The sequence below is a fragment of the Blennius ocellaris genome (assembly GCF_963422515.1).
Source record: "Blennius ocellaris genome assembly, chromosome: 5".
Classification (NCBI taxonomy): domain Eukaryota; kingdom Metazoa; phylum Chordata; class Actinopteri; order Blenniiformes; family Blenniidae; genus Blennius; species Blennius ocellaris.
The window spans coordinates 5,952,225-5,979,072 of NC_137654.1; the positions used below are offsets into that span (position 1 = coordinate 5,952,225).

At 46.3% G+C, this 26,848-nt stretch overlaps 1 protein-coding gene across 1 annotated transcript; it reads right to left on the reverse strand.

The window, feature by feature from the left end:
- Positions 1 to 6,898: 6,898 nt before the first annotated feature.
- Positions 6,899 to 26,838, reverse strand: LOC308130316 (myelin transcription factor 1-like; the record flags this gene model as incomplete). Its single annotated transcript, XM_080496602.1, has 16 exons — positions 6,899 to 7,042; positions 7,126 to 7,269; positions 8,290 to 8,393; positions 8,510 to 8,601; positions 9,249 to 9,470; positions 10,689 to 10,751; positions 12,240 to 12,308; positions 12,658 to 12,720; positions 13,952 to 14,106; positions 14,610 to 14,861; positions 16,839 to 17,026; positions 17,645 to 17,859; positions 21,641 to 21,757; positions 21,990 to 22,080; positions 23,320 to 23,454; positions 26,652 to 26,838. 16 exons carry the CDS (start codon positions 26,836 to 26,838, stop codon positions 6,899 to 6,901), a joined length of 2,241 nt encoding a protein of 746 aa, XP_080352728.1.
- Between the last annotated feature and the right edge of the window lie 10 nt (positions 26,839 to 26,848).

The following is a 26,848-nucleotide window of genomic DNA, read 5'->3' on the forward strand; positions in this document are numbered from 1 at the left end:
TAAAGTGACATTGACTAGACTATGAGGACAATACCAGTGGGTCCAATTGTGACTGGGAACAGTTTGTGATGAAGTAGCAGTATATTTGATGATCTTTTGGGAACTGGCTCACAGGCTTAATCTTAATTTGAATGCAATCGTAATCATGAGTTCAGAGTGCTACAACCACCTACCCTGTCTATCCTCTATACCGCTACATCTACTACAGCAGTCTACATCCCTAGTTCTTAAAGACCCCTGTCCTGCATGTTTTTCATGTCTCCCTGCTTGAATCTGACAACTGTGTCATCACAAAGATCCAAACAAAGAGACTATATAAAGCCAACATTTAAATCAGGTGTGTTATCACAGCAAGAGATCTGAGAATGTGGAGGACAGGGTCCTTCCAGAACCAGGACTGAAGTTGATTCTAGATGAAGGCAAGTTACACCTTAAACAGGTCACTGGTCCATCGCACCTCATGTCTTCAGCCCCCCCCCCCCAACACACACACACACACACACACAGATGGGACAGACTCAGACTTGTCTATGAGTCTTTATTTGTGTTTTTCATAGAGAACATTTAAAATGGTTCATACCCCCACAATAACTGACATCACGTCTCTGCTTTATAACACTGACACAGGAACAGGGGAACATGTACACAAGTACACAAACACACAGTCACAAATTCGGCCCATCTACAGTGTTTTACTTCCCAAACAAACAAAAAGAAATCCCCAATAAATTGATAATAAAAAAAAAAAAAACACAAACAAAAACATGAGACCCCGAGGACACACAGCCAAGGCCTGTCCCACTTTACAAAACGGTGCAGTAGCAAAGGAACGACCACATCTACAAAAGTAACAAAAAGTACCATACAATCTATTGTTGTGGAAGTGCTTGTAATTTTGGAAGTTTTGTACTTTTTAAAAGGATAGCAATATCAATGCCTAGAAAATCACCAGTAAAAATAGCTCTTCTCTGTAAAAATGTGCTAGCAGGACAACCCTTGGCTGTGGATTTTTTTTTTTTTTTCTTTGTCACAAATTTTTTTTTCCCTTTTTTTTTTTTTTTTATACCGTTTTCAACTTGTCTTCAAATACAACAACGATAACACTGTTTCTTCTGAATACAAATATGTACAGAGACTTCCACTTGGTTCAAAATAATGCCCTGCACACTGATGCGGTATCTAGAGACGATCGATGACGGTGACAGTGGCGGGTGGCGTTCTGCGGAATTCCCTCTCACAGAAACTGTCCGTGCATTTCGATACCTGAATCGACAGAATAATGAGATCACAGTTTCTTTTGCCTAAACGACAACAAACAAAGAAAAGCCTTGCTGTGTTTTTGCTTTTTTTTTTTCGTTCTTTTTTTGTTTTTTTTTGTATCACATCGTCGCAGGATGGCCTTGGCCGGTTGTTTCTTCTTCACAGAGTAAAACCCTGCTTCAACCCCCCCCACTTCTCTAAAAATAAGACATCATGATCTGGACCGAATGGGCTTTTTGAGCGGTATTTGGAACCGGGCGTAAACATACCCTTATGTTTCGGAAACGTGCGGAGTGAAAAAGGCACACATGATAAGACCACACAGTTTGGAAATACAGCGAGGGAAGGGGAAGGTTTGGCGGACGGGCTAAAAATCGAAGCTAGCAAACGTTGGACGGTGGGGGGGGGGGGGAGTCCTGTGTGTGTGTGTGTGTGTGAGTGTGTGTGTGTGACCCTTCTCTTGCTAGGCTAGTTTCCAACCCATCCCCACTACAACAAACAGCAGGATTTTGGTGGTTTCCCTGAAAAGTTTCATCGATGCCTGTGTTTTTTTTTTTTCGTTTTGTTTTTTTTCCCCCCTCTCCTTCCATCGCAGGCGCTTCAGGGAAACTTGCGCCCTGTCGACCGCTTTGTTGTTCCTTTTGCCATTTGGAATAACTCAACTCCTCACTCCATCACTCGGTACTTTTATGTAAATAAGGGAAACATACAGCGCGTGGGCGCAGGGACAGACCGCGGGCTACGTTCACTTCTCTCAGCTGACATTTTTCTTGAAAGCACTCTTGCTTTCATGGCCTCAGTGTTTTTCATTTACATACCTCGGTAGACAATTTCATCAAGCAGTTTAAAAGGGGTCATGCCATATGAAATAAGTTAGGAGGATATTCACAGTCTTAACACTCTCGGGTAGGGTTCTCGTGCAGTTGTTCGAGAGAACAATACGCTACTTTGTTAACCAAATGCATCCAAGCTTTCTTTCCTGAGGAAAGGTTACACAAGACAAGGAAGAACAAGTTGGGGTGGGGGTCAACGGCGTGGTGGAGGGCCCAGGGTGGGTTTAAAAGTCGTAAAAAGCTTTGACATTCTTTTGAGTGACGGACACATATTTATGCAACAAACGCCTCCTCCCTAAACAAAGGGGAGATTGTGTAGCCCGGCAAATCAATTTCCCACTCCCACACACTCATCTCATTTCACACGAGGCCTTGATCCAGCCGCTGCCGTTGCCTGTAGCCTCAGCTGGCTGGCTGACCTATGGCATTGCTCTGTTCTGCTTCTGCAGCTCTCCCCAGTCACCTGAGAACCAAACTCTGCTTCCTGTCAATCTCTTTTGGTATTTTTTATTTTTTTTTGTTATTTGTTAGGAAAAGAAAGTAACACTTCCTTTTTGTGTGTGTGTGTAAAAAATACATTTTGAAGCCCCTGAATCAAACAGACATCTCTGATTTGATGTTGTCGCGTGGGTTGCTTTTCGATACGTGGAAAGAAACACGCAGGTGGCACAATGCTGTGGCCCCCGGGTCTTAATATCAAGCTTTCGGAATAAGTCTGAAAACCCCAACACATGTTAGCAATCAAGCACTTCTGGTTCCCACATTCTCAAGCGGATATTTTTTTCTTTAGATTTGATTTGGATGTCAGAAATGGAGTTCATGCAAACTACAAAAATACTCCAGATGTTTGATATTTTTTCTCCATAACTTTCAAAATGCCACACATAGCTTGCTAGCAACTTGCTATTAGATACTAAAGAACTTGCCTCATTTTTACTTCTATTATCACAAACTGCTCAAACTGTCGAACTTGTAGATTTATCATTGTATTTTTGACGACGTTTAGAAAATGAACGCGTTAGCCTGTGATCTTAAAACAGGTGTTTGCTAACATGGCGGTAAAGGACTTTAAGTTCGAACGGCACACGATGACGACCCTTGTTGTGTTTATAATGAAGCTTTGAAAAACTGCCGCAACTTTTACTCATTAACTTGTAGACTTATCAATTTCTAATATTTTAGATAGCACGCGGTCCAGTGAAAAGACTTCAGTTAAAAAAGGAGAACCGAGTTAGCCTGTGGCTTTTCAAGCTCGTCCATTTTGCACTGATGTGTCAAGATGAAACTACTGAGACGGTTAGAAAAGCAGCAGCTCGTGTTCCTCGAAGCTGTAAACTATCATATAACGTCGGTTGCTAATAAATAGCCGAATGATAACAGGCGCTATTGAGAAATTTATGGCCACACGCGGACGAGCGCTGTTGTGTTTATAGTTGAGCTTCAGCATAAAATTGCGACTCAAGGTTTAAATTGATCAATTGTATTAGTTCCGAGTACATGCTAACAGGAGAGTTACTTACAGGCGTGTTAGAAACGTTGTTCGCTAGGAAGTGGCTAAATTAGTTCACTTTGATACTACTTATGTTTCAAGACATGCAAATTATCTACTGTTAAATCTTTTAAGTTTATCGTCGTATCAAAGTGGTGGAAAGACGAGAAGACGTGAGCCGTTTGAAGTCATATTAGCTTAGCGGCGGTGGCGCTAAAGTCACGTCATTTGGTTTCAGCCCAATTTCGCTTTTGATTTGCCAAAATGTGTCACGATTTTGTTCAAACTTATCACAAGCTACTGGTCAAGGACTTTGTTTCCCCAACAATTCACAAACAGGACAAATTTCCGGGGGCTTTTGTCAGACGGAACCAGGGCGACGCTGACTTCGGGGGCTGGCCTACAAAAAAACACGCGGCTGCCGCAGCTCCAGCCTCCACTGGGTTCCTCGCAGGCGCAGACGTCAAAATGCTGGCATTTTCAATGGTATTTCAGAAAGTGCACAAAGGAGTTTCATTCTACATTGGCTAAAGCACATTTACGACATGCCTTCGACATGAGAGTTACACACGGGTATGGTTACTGTACACCACAGCAGCTGCGACGCGTCACTCAAAGGCAGGTTTACACCGGGGGCCCGTTCGGACCCCGGGAGGCTCGCAGGCCTCCGACCAATCATAGCACGGGAGCCGCTGCCGTTGTCGTGAGACACGCAACGCGACATCACGGAGAGGCGGCCCTCGCCTCTTTTTTACTCGTTTACAATACATGAACTCACATGACACTTAGGAACAAAGAGTCAACCATCTAGTTTCAAACTGACAGTCATTTCTCAGATTCAGTAGTACAACACACAGTAGATGTTTGGGACAAATCTGGATCAAGGACAGACAGGAAAAGTAAAAAAAAAAAAAAAAAAAAATAGAAATAAAAGATTTAAAAAAAAAAATGCAGGAGGGGAGAAATCAAGGAAAACCAATGAGAACACTTCCAAAGTTTTGTACCGGATCATCGACTTCAGCTTGACTGAACGGTATGTTTAAAGCCACAGTTGAGCAGGTCTCAGTGATATTTAAAAGAATAAGGTGTAACTGCCTCCTATTGGTAATAGCCCCGCCCCCCCTCGCATCTCAGCTCCTTTTTGATAAGGTAATACATGAGAAGAAGAAGAAGAAGAGCAAAGTCAACAATTACACTGGAAAAATATATGTATGTTTATATTCATATATATAGCATCTTTAAAATCTATTTATACAGAATGTATATATCGTGTACTTATGGCCATCTTGGCAGAGAAATAAAGGCATCTGAAACAATCCACCGCACGGACACGCGCTCGACGCCGTGGTCGTCCCGGGACCAGACATTTGTTACATTGCAGAAAGAATCGGGAAAAAAAGTGAGTTCTCCTCTCTCGCTCTCTCTTGCTCTTTCTTTCTCTCCCTTTATCGCTCCCTTTTGTCTATTCTTTTTTTTTCTTTTCTTCTCAGTGGCACTTTGTGCATCAAAAAATCAAAAATTAAAATCTAGAGTAAGGCTACAAGGGTGTGAATGTTTAGCTGATACAGGTTTGTCAAAGGAGGCCATCCTACAGGTATCCTCGAGGGCTGGATATGTCGCTCTGTGTGTGTGTGTGTGTGTGTGTCTGTGTGTGTGTGTGTGTGTGTGTTTTAGATCCGTTACACTGGGACTAAAACACTGCTGGAATCGAGCTCTGTGGATGTACCGCCGCACAGATTGACAGAAGTGTGGGTACATCCCAGAGGAGTCGGGGTGAGCCAGTGCTGGCCGCTACAAAGCGCTTCGGAGAGGTAACATCTTTACAAACAGGTTTGTTTTTGTTTGTTTTTTGTCTTTTTTTTTTCTCCACCTGACAAAAGCAAACACACAAGAAAAGACCAGACAGCAACTAAACAGTGTTTGCTTTTGTTGGGTTGTTGTGGTTTTTGTTTTTTGTTTTTTTTTGTCCTCATACAATCAGCTGCTGGTTATTCGCAAATCAAACATTGGTTTTTTTTTTGTTGGTTTTTTTTAATCGATTTTTGTGTCTTTTATTTAAATTTCTTCGCAAGTGGATCTTTAAGACTACTCAACCATCACATCACGCACATAAATAACAAAATAAATATACAGTCATATCAGTCCATTTCTTTCATATTAAATAAATAATAAATACATAATTCTTTTCTTTCCTCTTCTCAGCAGTGTGTGTGTGTGTGTGTGTAAGTGTTTAACAGAAATACAAAAAATCAACAAAAAATGGAGGAAATCAAGACTTAAATAAAAACTTTTTTGCTGCAAAATTATCAAAAAACATTTCAGTCTATTATAAAACATCTGCACTTAAAAAGGTATTTTTTCCTCTTAAATTACTCCAAAAACAAAATATGCCTCATTTATATAGATTTTTAAAGTATTAAGCAAATTGATGATAATAATCAGTAAAGTTGCTTTTTTTCTCATGTTGGTGTGTCAGTGTGTGTGTGTGTGTGTGTGTGTTACAAAACAAAGTTAATAAATAGATTGCTTCAAATAAATAAACCTCAATAACATAAATGGCAATAAGTTACAATTTAAAAGTTCACCAGCTTAAATAATTCGTAAATAACAATATTAATTATCGTACCACAAAACTATTCATTGAAATGAAGTGCAATTCCTATCTCGATAAATACTATTGATATGACTAACTGAATTGGAAATGTGTGCACACTATTACTATTAGCATTGCAGTTAAAAAAACAAAAAAAAACAAATTGTGGAGGATCCAGGGTTAATCTGCTGTTTTTTGTTGTTGTTTTTTTTTTCCATCCATGTTTCCTCTCCGCCCTCACCGGAGCGACGCCACACAGCAGAATGGCTTCATATTGCTGCGTCGCTCAGGAGGTTTTCTGTTTTTTTCCTTCCTCCGCCTCTCCGGGCGAAGCCGGAAGAAGGCGGCGAGTCGTCCGGCTTCCGTGGGCGGGCAAAAAAAAAACAAAGAAGAAGAAGCTCGCCTCCCGCCGCTCCGTCGGCTCCCAGGACACAGAACAGGTAAACATACAGCATATTAAGCCCCGCCCCCTCACGGAGTTCGTAGTTCGTCTCCTCCTCCACCCGCTGAGGGATCCGGCCGCCCCTCTGGATCCCAGCAGCGGTGCGTTTTGGTCCACGTCACTTCACCTCAAGCTGAGTGCTCCCTGGGTTGATTTTTCTTAAAGTTGCCATGTATTTAAAATAACCTGAATTCCCTTTTTTTTTTTTTTTTTTTTTTTTGAATGAATATATTGTAGCGCCGCGAGCCCTCCGCTCTCCGAGGTGTCTTCTTGCAGGCGCGTCACACTTTGATGCCCTTCACCGCCTTGTTGATGCTCTCCAGCAGCGCCTTGTTCTCCGGGCTCTGGAAGCAGTCCTTGTTGGTGTACATGTCGGTCAGGGTGCTGACGTAGCTGTCGAAGTTCTGCTCCGTGATGGGCTCCTGCTGGGGAACGACAACCAGGCTCAGCCGAGAGGGGAGGTGGAGGGGCGCAGTGTGTGTGTGTGTGTGTGTGAGGGAGCGCTCACCATGTGCGGCAGCCGGATGTTGGCCAGGCTGCGGATGAGGGCGCGGCTCAGCCCGGACAGCTCCATGAACAGAGCCTCGTTCTGCTCCTCGATCATCTTGTTCTCGTGCTCGATGTTCTTCAGGTTCTTCTCCATGGACGAGATCTGAAACCCACAGACGAGGCGTCAGCATCTCAGACTGAACGTGACCGTGACTGGCTGGGCATGAAGTGAAAGACTCCCACACGCCTGGGACCGTTGTGTGGAGCCACAAACCCAGACATGATCGAGTCTTGATGAGCGTCACTACGAAGAAGGTTATCAACTCTTTCATTCAACCATCGCGATCAATGCACGGTCAGAAAGAAAAGGGGTGGGGTTTGCAGCGTCCGACCAATCACAGAGCCTGCAGAGCCGCTTCGTCACAGAGTGGCGATATGAAGCATTGAGACACAACATCCAGGACAAGAGCAGCACTGTCGCAGCGGCATGCTGGAGAAAATCACTGACTCTGTTACTGTTAATGCTCCAGGAGTTCATACAATATTCATTCATTGGACGATATAAATGGACGTCACTCAGTTTCACTTTATCACAGCTCTTTCAGGCAGAGCTTCATAAACGCTCCTCCTTTAGTTGAGATATATATATATATATATATATATATATATATATATATATATATATATATATATATATATATATATTGCATGATATTGTCAAGGATGGTTCCATTAAAACGTGAGGGTCAAAGGTCAATGAATAGGTCACGAAAAGGTCAAAAATATATTTCCATCATAACGTGGTCAGCTTCAATCCAACTGATGTCAAACCATCACCGGAATGTTCAGTTTTCAATTCCCTGTCCTCCGATAGGCCACAGTGACGTCATCACCTGGGCCTGATTGGTCGGGAGGCGGGGCTTTAATCCTTGCCGATCCCTTATCGAGGACATAAACTGCTCCGGTATATAACCCAGTAAGAGCCCTGATGGGGTACTCATACTAATATTTAGAAAATGAAGGATTTCATTCATCATGTTGAATATTTCAAAATCTACTTTTTTTTTTTTTTTTTTTAATGTTTTTGAGGTTTTAGAGTCAGGCCTAAAAAACAGAACTTGTGTGTGTGTGTGTGTGTGTGTGGCTGCAGGAGGCGGAGTCATGTCCGCCAAGCCGCACCCACCTGAGTCTGCAGGTTCACCATGTCCGCCTCCATCTCATTGTTGGACTCGTTGAGGTCGTTAATCTCTCTGTTGAGCTGCTTGATGTCCTCGTCGTTGTTCAGAACTGAAGGAGGACAAAGCGGAAAACGGAACGCGAACTGAAAACTCAGCGGCTTCGTGCTGCACGTCGCTCCGGCTCGTCGTAAAAAGCTGGTTTTTCTCTTTCTTCTCTTGTCTTACCGTCTCCGGCTCTGAACTTGGTGCTCAGGTACTCCTCTGAGGGGAACTTGGCCTTCTTCTTGGCGTACAGAGCTCTGGGGCATCCTGAGAGGCTGCACACACACACACACACACACACACACACACACACACACACACACACACACACACACACACACACACACACACACACACAGAGCGTCACTGTGCTGCACATGACGTCGTCCAGTCAACTAAACACTTCCGTTGACATATCTGTGGGGTTAAATGTCAGTGACTCCATGCGACCTTTGATTGGATCCTTCACAATATCTGCTCTGCAACTTCTAATAGAAAAACATTACAGCCACACTTCAATGTGTTTTCCTCCATTTTGAATCTTTACTGCGCACGCAACGACGCATTGACATTTCCACTTGCTTTAATTGCGACTTCCCAAAAAACAGTCAAGAAAGATGAATTGATGAACATGAATTGAGGAGAACAATGTTCTGTAAGTTGTATAATGTAGGACTTCAAATGACAGCAGGTGTAGTGGGTAGCACTCTCCCCCTCACAGTGACAAGTCCACGGGTTTGAGTCCAGGCTGGACCGCTAGGTTTATTTATTTGTTGGCTTGTTCTCCTCAAAAAGCCGTGTTTGAGCTGAACTGATGACCTTGAATGTTTGTTTCATATGATCCTGAATTCGTTGTGGGGAGAGTCCGTGTGATATGTGTGTGTGTGTGTGTGAGAGAGAGAGAGAGAGAGAGAGAGCTGACCTGCGGTGTGTGAGGAAGCTGCCGTTGGCGTGTCCGGAGCCGTCGCAGCCCGGGGTGGGGCAGGTGGGCCCCTCTGTCTTGAAGGCCTTCCAGTTGAAGGGCGTGCCGTTCAGCAGGCCCTCCTTCTGCCTGCGGGCCGCCAGCGGACACCCGTAGGCACTACGGTGCGTGGCGTACTTGCCGCTGATGTGGCCCAGGCTGTCGCACCCCGGGACGGGGCATCTGCAGGGGAGAGGGAGAGGGGCGAGCGAGAGAGAGAGAGAGAGAGAGAGGGAGAGAGGAGGTAGACGGGTTAGACCAGGAGAAACCAAAGTGAGACTATAGTTTGAAAATGTCAATTTTACCAATCTCTGATTTGTTTTTAATGTCACTACTACAAATCTTGTCACAATTACAACTGGTGATGCGACTATCAGGTTTTTAGAACATGCTGCAAAACGACAAATACGTTTCGACAAGATGAGCAAAGAAAGAGTCTGGTGAGAATCCTTGTTCAAATCTATACTGAATTCATGTGTGTTCCTGACACATGGGCGGGTTTCTGCGTCCAGACAGTGGGCGGGGCCTCACACACTGTCAAACTGTCTTTATCCAATAGGAACGAGTCCGAAAAGCCTTTCAGGTTTGCTCATCCAGTCAAACACTATTTGCCACTGGCTCATTAACAGCTTTGTGTGCAAATGCAAAATGAAAGCTCATGTATTTATTTATTTTTTCCTTCTGAGGATGTCCTCGTCTTGATTCTACCATGAAGTACATTCAGAATCAGTATCTGTAGTAAGTGTATTTTCCCATCAGTAAGGACCTTACTGCTTGATTCAATAATGGGGGCAGGTTTCATATGACTCACAGTGACTTCTCTCTCTCTCTCTCTCTCTCTCTCTCTCTCTCTCTCTCTCTCTCTCTGTCTGTCTTTCTTTTTTATTGCATTTTACTTTTACCGTCAGTCATGCTAAAAGCAGACATTATGGCTTTCTGAGCGGTACGAACTTTAAAAGCTCGGAGTCCTCCTGGTTGTCCTTGGTAGGAGTTTTAATTCCACTTTTCTTGGCACGCGGGCACCCAGAGAGACTGAAAACAGAAAGTATGGAGTTGATAACATAGGGTTGAAATAAAAAAAAGCTCTGGTGGAGAGAACATTATGAGGAAGAATCTTATTTTAGAGGTCGATCAAGTCAAAACACCTCGATGTGTCTGGAAACAGGCTCAGTGATGGAAGGTGTGTTGAGTATGTGCTTCCTGTCTCAATCTAGTGAACTGTCACTAGGCCTCTCTGACTGTCTCTGTGTGTGTGTGAGAGTGAGTGAGTGTGTGTGCATGGGTGTGTCTGTGTATCTGTGGACATATGTGTGTGTGTGTGTGTGTGTGTGTGTGTGTGTGTGTGTGTGTGTGTGTGTGTGTGTGTGTGTGTGTGTGTGTGTGTGTGTGTGTGTGTGTTACCTTCTGTGAGAGGCGTAGTTTCCTGTGATGTGACCCGAGCCGTCACATCCTGGAGTGGGACATCTGAGGACAACAAGACACAATGGTCAATATTAAAGGTGTGTTTCAATCATGCGTACAGATTAATTCCAACCGTATCAGATGAACGTGTGATCATGTTAATGAGCACGGCCACGATGACTTCACTTGCAAATAAATAAAAAATAAATACAAACACTTGATGATGTTGATGTCTTTGGCCCTGATTCAGACACACACACACACACACACACACACACACACACACACACACACACACACACACACACACACACACACACACACACACACACACACACACACACGCACGCGCTCATCTACCTGGTGGCATTAGAGCAGTATGGCTCCGTCTGATTGGCTCAATGTGTCGTCTCATGGGTACACAGTGCATGGAAACATCATTTATTGTCATACGTATGTTGTGCAGGTCAGTTACGATACATTTTGAATGTATTGAGTTCCAACAGGTCAGACGTTGTTTCTGACTTTTATGGAAACAAACAGAGATAAGACGACGTCTGAAAAAAAGGGCTTTTCACATTATTTGTCATGTCATGATAAGGAAGTTTTGACCCTAATGGAGGGAGTGTGTGTGTGTGTGTGTGTGTGTGTGTGTGTGTGTGTGTGTGTGTGTGTGTGTGTGTGTGTTATTGGTAAGAAACCTTTTGTTTCCCAGACTTCTAGGACCTTGGGAAAGGCACATCCCCATTTTTCACATATCTGTCACATGTCCTGCTATGTCATGTCAAACACGTATGTGAGTGTGTGTGTGTGTGTGTGTGTGTGTGGGTGTATGTGTGTGGTTCGCTCCGGTGTTTGCAGCTCAGACGCTGAACACACACCATGCGCTGTATCTGTTAAACACAGGACTTGTTGTCATATGCACACATTAAAGAGATCCTCATTGACCGCCACTGGAGCTCCAGTGTGGCCGCCATCTTGGATGAGGACCCAACTTTTTGGCTTACAGTCATTTAAATTCAGCTGAGATTGATGCTCTTCATTGATCGATTCTGGTGCACAGAAAGGTAATGAGGAAGTGGAAAACTTTCAGAGAGTCTGACCCCATTCAACACGGAATTTGTGCATCTACAAAATGAATGAAGTACAAAGTTGCAGGTATTTGTTGTTTGTCGATAGATGGACCGGCCTGTGAGCTGGTAACTAATAATGTAATAAGATGGCTTTCGATACACAACTTTGCAGATGTTTCTCAGTCCCCTTCAACATGGACTTGGGCCCTGAGGCGGGAGGAACTCCGTGTGCAGACTTGTTTTAAATCCGAGAGCGAGATTTAAGTTCCATTTCACTTTCACAAGAGCTCATTAAAGTGGAAGCAAGCAGAAACAAAAACCAGCAGCACTATGAGAGATGCAGGCGCGGCGGCGGCGGCGGCCAGCGACAAAGGAGAGTGAATGTCAGCAGGAAGGAGCGTTGTGACGGCGGCCGGCGTCAGTAGCAGCGCGCTGCAGTGGCAGTGAAAAGGCAGTGAAGGTGTAGGAGCAGACATACTTGAGTTCAGGGGTGTGGGCCGCCATGAGGGACCGAAGGCTCTTATCAGCGAGAGGACACCCAGACAGACTGAGAGAGGAAGAGGACGGAGAAGGAGCCAAGGACGGGCAGAGGAGGAGGACGAGGAAGAGAGGGAAGCGAGGGGGATTGAAAGGAGAGAGGAGAAAGACATGAGTGAAGGGAAATCAAGAATGCAAGGCATACCAAGGTCATTTGAGAAGAAGAGGACAGACAGCAAGAAGTAAATTACTGATGCATATCAAAGTCAATGACCGTCTCTGCTTCGCCGGCTCGCGCTACATTATTGCCTCTGGCATGTCAGGATCAAATAAAATATTTGAATTAGTCGCGGTGCGCCCGCTTTGGAGTCGGGCTCGCTGGGCCCACGCTACAGATTACGCAAGGCGGCCGTACATACCTGCGGTGGGACGCGTAGTTCCCGGTGATGTGTCCGCTGCCGTCGCAGCCAGGTGTGGGACACCTGCAGAGGGAGGACACAGAGGACGGGTCAGAGCCCAGAGACAACTGACTTACACTGTGGATCACAAGCAGAAGACAAACAAGAGACATTCAGGCAGGGAAGAACAGCTTCACACACACTGATCAGACATTTCATTAGAAACAACAGTCCGTCAGTCCGTCAGTCAGTCAGTCCGTCAGTCCGTCAGTCAGTCAGTCTGTCCGTCCGTCAGTCAGTCCATCAGTCCCTCAGTCCGTCAGTCAGTCAGTCAGTCCGTCAGTCCGTCAGTCCATCAGTCCCTCAGTCCATCAGTCCGTCAGTCAGTCAGTCCGTCCATCAGTCCCTCAGTCCGTCAGTCCATCAGTCCGTCCGTCCGTCAGTCAGTCCATCAGTCCCTCAGTCAGTCAGTCAGTCAGTCAGTCAGTCAGTCCATCAGTCCGTCAGTCCGTCAGTCCGTCAGTCAGTCCGTCAGTCCGTCAGTCCATCAGTCCCTCAGTCCATCAGTCCGTCAGTCAGTCAGTCCGTCCATCAGTCCCTCAGTCCGTCAGTCCGTCAGTCCCTCAGTCCATCAGTCCGTCAGTCAGTCAGTCCGTCCATCAGTCCCTCAGTCCGTCAGTCCATCAGTCCGTCCGTCCGTCAGTCAGTCCATCAGTCCCTCAGTCAGTCAGTCCGTCAGTCAGTCAGTCCATCAGTCCGTCAGTCAGTCCATCAGTCAGTCAGTCCATCAGTCAGTCAGTCAGTTCCTGCATGTTTCTGCTGATCGACTGGGATTTGAAAAGGAAATAGTTGAGATTTGAACAGTTCAAATCTCCAGTGAGCAACACTGCAGATCTCAAAAGGTCAATTAACTTCAAATTATTGCATTATTAGTTTAAAAACTATGACTTTATTGTCCATTATGTCATTGTCAGTTGGTGTGAGGTCAATGAGTAAAATAAATGAATAAAAAGTAGTTTGTTTTTATATGAGGTTTGAGCTTATGTGCATAACTTTGCCCTCAGTTGTTGTCTCAAGGCACAGAAAGAAATACAGATTTAATTTTCAGCAGGATGTTGACATTTCACTGCAGATTTTCCAAAGTCGAATATAAAAATACGACTTTTTATTACCAGAAACATTGATTTTAAGTAACATCGGGTCTCATTTAAACGTGGGGCCACGACAGTAGTTGTGTTTTTGTTTATGTGTTTACTCTCTACTGCCCCCTGATGGCCGACAGTGTCTTTGAGGCTGCAGACCAGTTGGCACTTACGCGAGCAGCTCCTTCTTGGCGTCCTTGGGCTGAAACTTGACCTTGAAGCTCGGGGTGGTCACCTCCCCCGGGTACTTCCTGTCCTCCAGGCCGTCCTGCATCATGTCGCAGTCCTCCATGTCGGACGACACGTACGACTGCGCCGTGTGCTCCATCTGACAAGACCCACAGTCACAGTCAGTCCACAGACGCCGTCACACAACCTGGCCTGTGTCTGTCTCACACAAGTTTGAATGTTTGTGTACAAGCAACACTTTGTGGCACACAATCCACTTTTGTTCTTTTGTAGACAAGTGATGTTTCCAATTGCAGACGGTCCTCATAAAAAATTAACATTCAAGGCCCTTTTATATTTCTTTTGAAAAAGTTCAAAGGACTCAAAATTTGCATATGCCAAATCCAGGATGGTGCAATGCACCTGACACACCACCTCGGCTCCACAGTGCAGTGTTTTAACTGTACAGTAACTCTGAACGGAATGAATAATAGAAAGAGGAGCGGGGGACAGGAAATAAGGAACGGGGATTAGACGAAGACAAAGTGATGTAAACAATTAAGAGTTTTTTGTTGTTGTTTTAATTCCAGCGGCCTCGGGGGGTTGTCGCTGCCTGTTGTTATTTATGCCGCAACATTTCCTGTGTGGCGGAGCAGCACTGACCTCCTCCGCCTCCTCCTCCCGCTGGCGGTTGGGCTTGGTGTAATCCAGCGGCCCCTCCCACTCCTCCTGCTTGTAGGCCAGCAGGTTGGGCGAGGTCACGCCGCTGCTGCCCCCGTGGTGCAGCGAGGAGGAGGACGAGGGGTCCGGGGAGCGCACCCCGGGGCTGGTGCCGGACAGGCTGCCCTCCCGCTTGATGGGCTTCTTCATACTCAGGTCCAGGGTGCCGTTCTCGTCCACCTCGATGTCCAGCTCCTGGAGAGAAAGTCCACAACGCAAGGACGTGAGAGGCGTGCGTGACGGGGAAAGTCCTACAAGCGACACTTGTTTCTAATTACCGCGCCGATTAGAACTGATGAAATGTGGAAAAATCACTTCAAGTCACTAATTGTCTTCCTCTGGAGAACAACTGAGGAGCAAAGAGCTGCAGGACTCAATCATCACAAACAAATCAGCTTTTTTTTTAACTCCACTTTGAATTGAAGTTGATTTATATTTGATTAATTACAGAAACAGTTCCTTCTTGTGTTTTGTTCCACTTTTCCCCTCATAGGAAACCACAAGGTAATAGTTACTTCCTTGTATGTAATAAAGTCAATACTTTCCAGTAATAATAGTAAAAAAAAAGGGTTTTCCATCTACAAGTGAGAGAGTGATGCCGAGTTTTCTCAATGAATGAATGGATGACTATGAGTCCACTATGCCTATTTGTTTTACAATATCAAAACAATCTTTAATTTAACATGAATTTTGTTGTATTTATATCTAATTATACGAATTGGTTCTGTGGACACTGGTTCTGCATGTTTCTTCCTATTAAAGCAGCTTTTTCCTTTCCACTTTCACCCGTACTTTGTCATGTGTAATAAGAAAGTACTTGCTATAGCCTTTAAACGACACAGTTTAAAAGTATTTCAGTGAAAGGTTAAGCAGAATCGGCCCTGCACGTATATGAATGAAGACGTTTCCCTTTCAACATCCCAAACAGGAGCTGAACCATCCGGTGGTGAGACGTTCCTTCCTGTTTCCACCTCCACCTCCATGAAAAGAACAAATCAAAAAAAAAGAAAAAAAGAAAACCCCACTGCCCCGGAGCGTTTACCAACACCGTCACACAGCACTTCCTCACAACGCCGCGCTAAGTTCAGGAAACGCCGCCTTCACACCTTTAAGCATATTAGTCATGATATCTCAGGTGCAACGGCGCCGGCGGCGAGCTTCATGTGCGCGCTGCATTACGGCGCTGGCAGGTGAAGAGAAACGCAGTGAGTTCTCCACATTCATGTAAAATGGCGCTCGCACCAGCTGGTCAGGAGCCAGAGAAATCAAAGGTTTCAGAGAAGGGGGGGGGGGGGGGGGGGGGGGAGAAACGGGATGCGTTCCCAGAAATGTCCCCAGTTGATGAGTTCTGTGTTCTACTGTTTCAATATTGGATTTCAGCTCTGATTCCAGATCAGTCCGCCGTTGATCTGAAGGCCCCCTTTTGGATCGCTGCCTCGCAGTAACAACACCTTGCTCCGCTTAGCAGCCAGACATTCATTTTCACTTTTTATCTTCTTAAAACCATGTCGGGGAATCGGGGGGGGGAAAAAAAGAAAAAGAGAAAAAAAAATGATGAAGCAGTCACTTTCTTTCCTCTGCGAGGAAAGAAAACCTTTTAAAAATCACAATATGGGGGAAAGTGGCGCTCCAATTACACCTCCTGCGCGCAGAGAGCAGGGGGAGAGGGAGCGAGGGAGGGAGGGACGGAGAAAGGGAGGGAGAGGAAGATAAAAAAAGGAGCAAAAAAGAGACGCAAAGAGAAAATGAAAGACGGAGTGGCGGGGGTGGAGAGGGAGCGCAGTAGATCCGTCCGGCAGATAATGAAAAAAGGCTACCTGGTGGAAAAGTAATCCAGGGAACTGGCAGTCAGCCAAATTCAATAACAACATGAGGAGTGTGTGGGATGGAGGGATGAAACGATGAAAGACGATGGGAGCGGTGATGCAACTGAATCTCAACACCGTCCTGTTGCTGTAAGCCAATGCCTCCTGATGATATATTCATGCCGGGCTGAGGGGGGGGAGGAGGGGGGGGGGGCACACCCACTGCTCTCCCCTCTCATCTCCCAGCCGTGGCCCGTTTCATCAGCGCCACAATCAGCTAATAAGTCTCTTTCTCCGTGTGCCACGGAGGGACGCGCCTTGGCAAACCACCCGCGACCAGACAAGCAGGACGGACGTTTCAGATCACCTTGTTTTGAGGTTTGGTGCTCAGGTTCTCGGGCTTCTCCCAGCAGCGGGTGGACAGGTTGAGGATGGCGGTGGCGGCCATGTGAGCAGCTTCGGCGTCGTGCGAGTAGTCGTAAGCCAGGGAGGAGCTCTTCCCGTACTCGTGCAGGCTGAGGCTGGGCGACGACGACTTGGGGAACGAGGGCTTAGCTGGAGGGGACGGACAGTTTTTTGATTAGGAAATATCCAAATAGAAGAAGAAAGTGATAAAAGTTCAAAACTGAAGCCCCGCCCCTTTGTGGGTGTGCCTGTTAGTAAAGTGAGCGATCAATCCAATCCAATATAGAAGTGAAGCGCCTCAACTCAACTTGTTCTCTCGTCTTTTCTCACATATTGCTTGTTGTGGAATAAAACCTCAAAATCCGCAGCTCGTCACGAGAAAGTCGACTTTTTTTTTTCTAGTTCGCTGTGACGTCAGCATCGCCTGATGTGCTGAACAAAAACAACACTGACACGTAGTTAAAATGGCTAAAACGACTATAACAACCAACACAAATGTCTGCAACAGGAATAAAACGCCTTTACTGTAGTTCCTAAATGTTTAAACATGGAGCATCACTTTAGTGAATTTAGATGAGAAAAACTGGACATGAACGTTTGTACAGGTACATTCGTCCACTTTTATTTGATGTCAAGTCGGTAAAAGGGACTCTTTTGGCCACAGCATCACTTTTGACTTTTGCATATTTGCTGGTTCGTGAATACACGATGAGCGGCTGTGGGCGTGGCGGTGGGCGTTGCTGTGGGCGTGGCTACGGCCAATCTTACTTTTGAAGGCTTTGGGTGAGGTTTCGCTGGTGAGCATCTTTGGAGCAAGCGTGCGCTTCCCGAACACTTGGGCGTCGAAGCTTGCATAATCGAAGGACACCTTGGAGTACTTCTCCAGCTCCTTGGCCAGGTTGGCGCGGGGCGTGGACGGCGCCATGTTGGGCCTGTAGCTGCCGTACTGGGGCACCTCCAGCTGCTTCACGAAGCACATGGGCCTGCGGAGGGGATTAGAGACGAGGCGACACGCAGGAAGTCAAAGAGATGAGCCAAGACGAGCAATAAAAGAGGATTGATGCAATAAAGAGACACAGAACGCTCACGCCGATAGGAGGGAAGGAGAGAGAGTGAAAGAATGAGTGGAGAGTGAAATAGAGAGAGTAAAGATAGGGGCAACGGTGTACTTAGCAGGAGTGCAGCAGGATTAAAAGCTCTCTTATCAGCAGAGGGCACATTTGCATGTTGTACAGCATGGAATTTATGAGCTTTAAGCCCTCTCGTTTTCCTGGAGAGGCCGGGCTTTTGTCAGACCTGTTGGCGTAAATCCACTGATAGACCACAGAGAGAGAGACAGGAAGAATGGAGGAGCAGGAGGAGGAGGAGGAGGAGGAGGAGGAGGAGGACAGACCCAGAGAGCAAGGGCTAACAGGAGGAGGGGAGTGGCCATCCTCATTTCTCCTTTTGCTCCTCGTCTTCTCATTTTCAGTGGCTGACATGTTTGCGCTGTAAAGTTGCATTAGTGGAACACGACGTCCATGATGCTGAAGCTTGAGGTTTGCTCGTTAACTTCCATTATTAAAATGTGTAGGATTCTTCTAATATCATTGTGCTTTGATTTGTTTTTATGAAGCAGTACAGTGCACAATTATATATGTAAGTGATTGTATTTTCATCATCATTCAGCCTCATACTAATAGAATCACATTGATATTTGTAATGAGGTGACATGTGCAGTGTAAGTAAAGTGTATGATTAGCTCCCAGTCAAATTTTGGAATTGATATTAAAATTTAAATGTTCACTTTCCGGGCGTTGCAGGGTCAGACCTGTCAGTACGTCGCTGACCGACTGGTAAAACCTGGGGGGGACTTGATTCCATCAGTTCCTCTAAAATGCACTTGAAGATGTTTTCATTTACGAAAGCTTTTGACTAAATACTTTTCTCACTTGTACTGTATTTTATGAAATTCTTCTATTCTGTTTATATTGCACCCATTTCCTTTACAGCACTTCTTGATTTTTATCTGTGAAAAGCACTTTATAAATAAACTTTACTGAATTTTTTTACCAGCTGAGCTCAGTGATTGCTCTTGTTTTTAGCGGGCAAAGAAGGAAACAAGTCGCCGTATATTGTATATTGGACTGAGGAGCAGCAACCATAAAGAAAAGAAAGTTCCACTCGCTTCTGAGGATTAAAGTTGTTTAATCTGATCATACGAATTAAACTATGTCATAATTGATTGAATCTGCGGAGTCAGAAATGTTGGACGACGCTTCTGAACGGACGTCCGTTTTGCCTGTTGTTGTTTTCAAATTAAGTCGTCGCGGACTGAGAAATTAAACTTAATTTGAACAATTTCTACTTGCATTTAACTGAGCCTGTCCCGCTGAGTCTGGAGGAGGAAGCTGAAGGCGGCGGCGGCGGCGCGTGGAGGTTTGAGGTCACCAGTTAATGATTACATCTGTCGATTAAAGGAACTGGGACGATACTGCTACCTTTCAAATAAGAGGATTTATGTGACAGTTAATGATAATATCTTCTTGTGTGTGAGCGATGTGAGTTAACGGCCTGTCCTCATGTCCTCATGTCCTCACAGTGCAGCGCCGACCCACTGCAGGACTGCAGAGACAAACTTTCCAGCACTGATCACAGGGGATTTCTATTAATTCAACATGGATTCCATTAGAATTGGATTGCACCAGGAATTCTTGGGCTGCACATACAACAGACGCCCGAGCTCATTTGAATAACAATCTGAGAAAGGAAAACAAAGCCAGCCTTATTATGTTTTAATCCTCGATGCTTTGTCCGACCACTGATGAGCTTTTCCTCTAGGAAAGCAATTATTTTTTCCAGATCCCCCCGCAATGCCCCTATAACTGGCATAATTAGCTTATCGGTGGCATTATTAATTAAAATACCAACGAGGAAGAGCGTGGACTTAGCATAATACTGACGTCTGCTTGGTGTTAATTATCATTCTTTTGGCCGTGGCGGCGCTGCCCGGCCGATCGGGGGGGGGGGGGGGGGGGCAGGTGAAGACATCTCACAGTTCTGTTCTCACAGTATGTTGTTAAGACCATACAGGTGGTCACTACAAAGACCACACAGGTGGTCATCACAAAGACCATACAGGTGGTGACTACAAAGACCGCACAAGGGGTCACTACAAAGACCGCACTGGTGGTCACCACAAAGACCATACAGGTGGTCACTACAAAGACCACACAGGTGGTCATTACAAAGACCGCGCAGGTGGTCATTACAAAGACCGCGCAGGTGGTCACCACAAAGACCGCACAGGTGGTCACTACAAAGACCATACAGGTGGTCACTACAAAGACCACACAGGGGGTCACTACAAAGACCATACAGGTGGTCACTACAAAGACCACACAGATGGTCACTACAAAGACCACACAGGTGGTCACTACAAAGACCGCACAGGGGGTCACTACAAAGACCACACAGGTGGTCATTACAAAGACCGCGCAGGTGGTCACCACAAAGACCGCACAGGTGGTCACTACAAAGACCATACAGGTGGTCACTACAAAGACCACACAGGGGGTCACTACAAAGACCATACAGGTGGTCACTACAAAGACCGCACAGATGGTCACTACAAAGACCACACAGGTGGTCACTACAAAGACCGCACAGGGGGTCACTACAAAGACCACACAGGTGGTCATTACAAAGACCGCGCAGGTGGTCACCACAAAGACCGCACAGGTGGTCACTACAAAGACCATACAGGTGGTCACTACAAAGACCACACAGGGGGTCACTACAAAGACCATACAGGTGGTCACTACAAAGACCGCACAGATGGTCACTACAAAGACCACACAGGTGGTCACCACAAAGACCACACAGGTGGTCACTACAAAGACCACACAGGGGGTCACTACAAAGACCATACAGGTGGTCACTACAAAGACCGCACAGATGGTCACTACAAAGACCACACAGGTGGTCACTACAAAGACCGCACAGGTGGTCACTACAAAGACCGCACAGGTGGTCACCACAAAGACCATACAGGTGGTCACCACAAAGACCACACAGGTGGTCACTACAAAGACCGCACAGGTGGTCATTACAAAGACCGCGCAGGTGGTCATTACAAAGACCGCATGCAGGTTGGCTCCGCCCATCATGGTCAACAGACAGATAAGGTCATGGTGGTCTGTGGTTGACTGTGGTGGACTGTAGTGGACTGTGGTGGATTGTGGCGGACTATGGTTGACTGTGGCAGTCTGTGGTGGACTGTAGTGGACTGTAGTGGACTGTGGTGTACTGTAGTGTACTGTAGTGGACTGTAGTGTACTGTAGTGGACTGTGGTGGCCTGTAGTGGACTGTAGTGGACTGTAGTGTACTGTGGTGGACTGTAGTGGTCTGTAGTGTACTGTAGTGGACTGTAGTGTACTGTAGTGGACTGTGGTGGTCTGTAGTGGTCTGTAGTGTACTGTAGTGGACTGTGGTGGTCTGTAATGGACTGTAGTGGACTGTAGTGTACTGTAGTGGACTGTGGTGGTCTGTAGTGGTCTGTAGTGTACTGTAGTGGACTGTAGTGTACTGTAGTGGACTGTGGTGGTCTGTAGTGGTCTGTAGTGTACTGTAGTGGACTGTGGTGGTCTGTAGTGGACTGTAGTGGACTGTAGTGGTCTGTGGCGGTCTGTGGCGGTCTGAAATGAGGCCGTCGTTCCTTTAGCTAACACACTGCAGCTCCATGCAGGAATCAGTCAGTCTCAGCTGCTCCCTGGATGACCCACCTCAGCACTCGGTCGTTGGGACTCCCCTTGAGGTGCTCGCCGCCCGGCTGGGAGAGGTGTTGCTTGTCGTGGCCTTTGGACAGCTTCTCCGCGGCGGCGATGGGGCAGCCGGAGAGGCTGGAGGGGGGGGGGGGGGGGGGGGGGGGGGGCAGAGGAGAGCAGCTGAATAGTGAATGGCGTGAAACACTGCTGACTGCAGAGGTCCACATCACTCCGACGCACGCTGACACATTTGCTGTCCTGCATATATGAATGTACAAGCTTTGCAAATACGTCCCGGGCGCCACGCACTCACCTGCAGAGCCTCGCGCGGCGCGAACAATGCGGACGCACACGTGTGAGTAATTACCTGCGGTGCGTGTTGCGGTTGCTGTTGACGTGGCCCTGACCGGTGCAGCCAGGAGTCGGACACTTCAGCACATTTTCATGCATGGCGAGAACTGGAGGAGGAGAAACACACAATCGCACAGTGAGAGAAGAGCCACAATCTCATTTAAATAATTGAAAACACTCTTTATTCAAAAGACTGCATGCACACTTTTGTGCCGGGATGGAAGCGCTTACTCCCTTTTCGCATTTATTTCATAAATATTTCCACTCCCCTCCTCTCTCCACATGGCAGCAGCTGTCTATTTTTGAAGAAAAAAACCCTGCTAATAATAGTTATTAGTGTCTTGGATGAGTGAACCAAACACAGACATGAGCTTTCTATCAGCACATAACCCCGCCCTCTGAATCCTCCTCGCAAAAGTGAAGGTTTTCATGCCTGATTTTCATTTTTGTCTCATAAAAACAAGAAGGAAAAGCGCAATACTCCTGGTTTCAAAGGTATATGGTGATTTCTAAAGGGTGATGGACGTTCCTGAAGCCCCCCTCAGACTGCTGGCAGAAACACTGTGAGAGCGTAAAAGGTATCCACGTTAAACCGCAAACTACCGGCTGAATGTGCCTCCAAAGAAAACACAAGCTGGTGTTTGCTTTGTTTTATGTAACTTGGTCCAACAGTTTACTAACAACTCAATTTCAGGGGACGTTTTTGTGTAAATGGACACAAGGAGACGTCCTCGTCATCCAATGACACTGTGCTGGAGAAGAAAAAAGTCAGTGAGACAGGAAGTTCTAGTAAACAAGGAAATGAACGATTCAGCTCAGAAGAATTGATACGATTTCACCAAATATTAACATTTTTTATGCCCTTAATGTTCACGTATGTGTCCATGTTTGGGTAAATATCTATTTACTGTGATACTCTTACAGTTTGATTTAGTGACATCTTGTATAAACTGTGCTAAAGTGCATGCTCATGCAGACAGAAGCTTGCTTTCAGGGCCCGTTTTGCTGACGATCAGCTCAGAATATTACCAATCCAAAGAAAGTTTGATCTACTTTAGACCCACTTCACCTGAGAATTGATCTGCTGCAAACTGAATGGGGGGGGGGGGGGGGGGGTTTCTGAGCCAAACAATCCAACCCAAGCAGCTAATTTTATTCAGGTACGAGTAAAAGTACCGAAAAACATTAATGTTATTAAATCCTGCACGTCGATATTGATCAGTGGAAAGTAAGTAAGTCGTGCTGATTCGATGCTGACGGTCATTACAGGACGACATCCTGCTGCACGCGTATTGTTCTGCTTTTCTAAGCAACAGAGGCAAAATAAAACAAAAGCAAGCACTCACTCTCGGGGGGGATCCTGTCCTTGTGCGGACAGCCTGACAGGCTGCGGTGGTGAGGGTACAGGCCGGTCACATGACCCGTCCCATCACACCCCGGCGTGGGGCATTTTATCTCCCTCTTCTCTGGCCTGCTGCTCTCTGGGTTGGAGGAAGTGGACAGAGAGAGGGGGGGGTGGAGAAGGGAAGGTGGGATGAGCAAGGAGGACAAAAGCAAGTGGTTAAGGCCCTCAGACGCTGTGCTCCGCTGAGCATGAAATCCAGACATATTTCAGACAACTGTACAAAAGCAACACCGTCTGTTTCCCCTCCTCATGCCTTATGTATCACTGGAAATGCACCGGGCGTTTAATGCATCACTCCAAATGTGATTTGTGTGTTTCTCTTCGTGCCTCTAGGAAGGAAACACTCCTGGAAGAGGAGGCGCACGGCGCCTCCCAAAAGGATGGCCGATGGACTGACCTGTGATAAATCTTGATTTCACTCCAAACTCGTGACAAACACATTCAAAACAAGGGATTTTTATATATGAAAGAAGAGTGAGATTATTTGTCATTCCTTTAAAAAATGTAATCCATGTCATGGAGAAGTCGGAAGTAAAATCTAAGTACAAACAAACAAACAAACTGGACCCAGTCACAGCTGGTTTAAAGTGGCGCAGGAGAAAGAGCTCTGCTGTTTCAAAGAAGAAGAAAAAAAAAAAAGCATAAATATGGGAACATCAGCTGTTTGTATTTATCGTGAATCATCTCATCAACGCAATGTTATTGATGTTGTTATTGTTATTGCTTGTTGAACTAAAAGGGTGTTTCCCTGAGCGTCTCCAAGTCGTCCTGAGCGCTCGTTCACACGCCGCTCACAACCTGGACCCGCTTGTTTGGATCCGCGTGGGAAATAAAAGACGACAAGACGAAAAAGCGGAACGACACCAGGAAAAGGAAAAGACACGACTCTGTAATTGACAGTTGACGACGGCCGCCCCGCTACCGTTGGAGGTCGCCCTCCATCGGGCGAGTATGGAAGGAAGCGTGGGGGGTGGGGGGTGGGGGGTGGGGGGGGGGGGGGGGCAAGAGGATGGTGCGATGCTCTATTGGCCTTCAAATTGAATGTTAACGAGACACGCATCTCCTAATTAGCGTGGAGCAGAACAGGGACGTCACGGCGGGGGGGGGGGGGGGGGGGGGGGGGGGCCAAGGGTAGGGCGGCACGGGCAGGCATGTAATCACACTTGTTGCTGCACCGCGAGGAGCATGACGAGCGGGCGGCGCGCCAGCTGCCAGAACACACGGCTCTCCAACGCACGCAGCACGTAAACAAACACCGCCGCGACCTGCACACCTCCTCCCGCCACCCCTTTTTTCACGGAAGTCTATTCAGCTGGAAGCACTTCATTCCCATTACAATGGAAACGGGAGGATCCAAACCGAGCTCCGTGACTCATCGCCGCTTATTTGGTACACCGTGTTTATTTGTGCGCTCCAAACATCAGGTTCAGGACACGACGACTCGCACAGCTTTAGCACATCATTTTCTCTACACCTTCCCACAATTGGCCAATTGCTGACTCTCTCCCGCGGCTTTCCACTCGTATTATTACGGCACAAAAGTCCTCCTGCTTCCTTGCAGCGTGTTGAAACACTCGGCGGGACCTGTAGGATAAATATACCGTCAGACTGAAAGCAGGGAGCGCTCAGCTCGTGGCGCGCCGACAAAGACCATCAGAGGCTGGCGTTTTTATTCCTGGAGTCGATGTTTTGATCTGCGCTCTGAAGATTTTACCCACTTTGCACCAAATAAAACTCGTCTGGAAAACAAGTTCCACCGAGAAAATGAAGAGATCACTTTGCTGAAGTTGTGAAATGGAATCACGAAACCAACAAACAACAGTTTTTAAAATATTGAACTAATCCACTGGTTTTTTGTTGTTGGTTTTTGTTGTTATTTTACCCAATTTGGCTGTTTGTAGCCAGTTCAGCTGTATTTTGTAGTGATTTTAACCAAATTTTAGTTTCACAACATGATGTCAGTTTCAGTGATTTGATCTACTTCAGTGTCAGTTCACACCACACGACTTTACATTTGTCACCTAAAGCTGTGAGACAAGTGACCCCCTGAAGTACCAAAAGTAAAACAAGCACTAGTATTAACACACAACAAACCCCCGTCCTAAAGTTGGTGGTGGAAACAAGCTCAATAGATTTCTAATTTCATCTAATGCAGAGTTCATTAAAAAAAAAGAGTGGTTGCTAATATGTGATGAGTCAAGACTGGAAAAGCCACTGGAGGCATTACTTTTAGTTTGGTGTGGATTCTAGTTAATCATTCATGCACTGTCTCTCCCGCCGTAGTCCAGGTGGAGTTAATGACAATTCATTAACTCCACCTAACTTCAGCAACAAGGTCAGTGGAGGAACCCAGACACAATTCTCTCTGTACTTCGGCTCGTTCGGAGAATCTTTAGTGGCAACATGTGAAATGTGCAGGTGTGGACCTCAGGATTTACCATCGTATCGTGTTGTAGCGCCGCCTGGAGGCAGCAGAATTCATCCCAGAGACGACCTGAACTGCTTCTGTGTCAATGTGGAGCTGAAGTGAAGTGGCTCCACTTTGACACTCTACATTAACAAAGCTCGTCTCTTTGTCACAAGTACCAACAGATCCTAACCATCGCGACTCAAACTGCGCAACTTGCAGATTTACAGCATTTCTCAATACTGATCTGAGGCTAAGCCCCGCCCCCAAAATGAACCAATAGAACTCATTCTCAGTATAAAACTCAAGAGAAGCAACAGAACTGGTCACACTTTTGTTGTTTTCAGGGTTATTTAAGTCATTTAGGTTGGAAAAAAATGTCCCAACGATGTGCAACAGTGATACAAAGTATCTTGAAAGGATAAACAACAGTGTTTACGTTCAAGTTCCCATTTCCAAAACACAAACTATAAACAATATGGACAAATGTCCCAAACTCAACGCCACCACTATAAACGAGCACGACTACATTTGTTCCAAAGTAACACAATGTCCGCTTCCGACACTGACGACTGCCATGTAAACATGCAGTCAGCTGTGACGACTTAGCAACAGTAACTATGGGGGGGGCGGGGCTTAGCCGCTCAGAGGAGGTGCGTATTTGAGAGGAGGCTTGAAAATAAAATATATGAGTTTCCTTTAAAACCGTGTTGCCAGATAATGAAGGATGAAGCCGGTGGTCATGAAGGTACAATGTGATTCAGTCGAGAGCCTCTTACTTCAAGACCCCCTGCGGTGACTCTACCGCGTGACTCTCACGGAGCCCCAGGACCCCTGAGAGAACATCTCAGTCCCTGCTTCCTCACCTTTGCTGAAGTAGCTCTTGCGGATGATGTCCAGGTGCTTGGGCCTGTCCTCCATGGTGAAGTAGCGCTGGTGGTGGATGTCCGGGGCGCGGAGCAGCTCTCGGGGCCCGGCCGGCTTCACCTGCTCCGCCTTCAGGGCGATGGCCTGCTCCAGGAGGCCCAGGTTCCCCCGGGTCATGTCGAACATCTCCGACTCG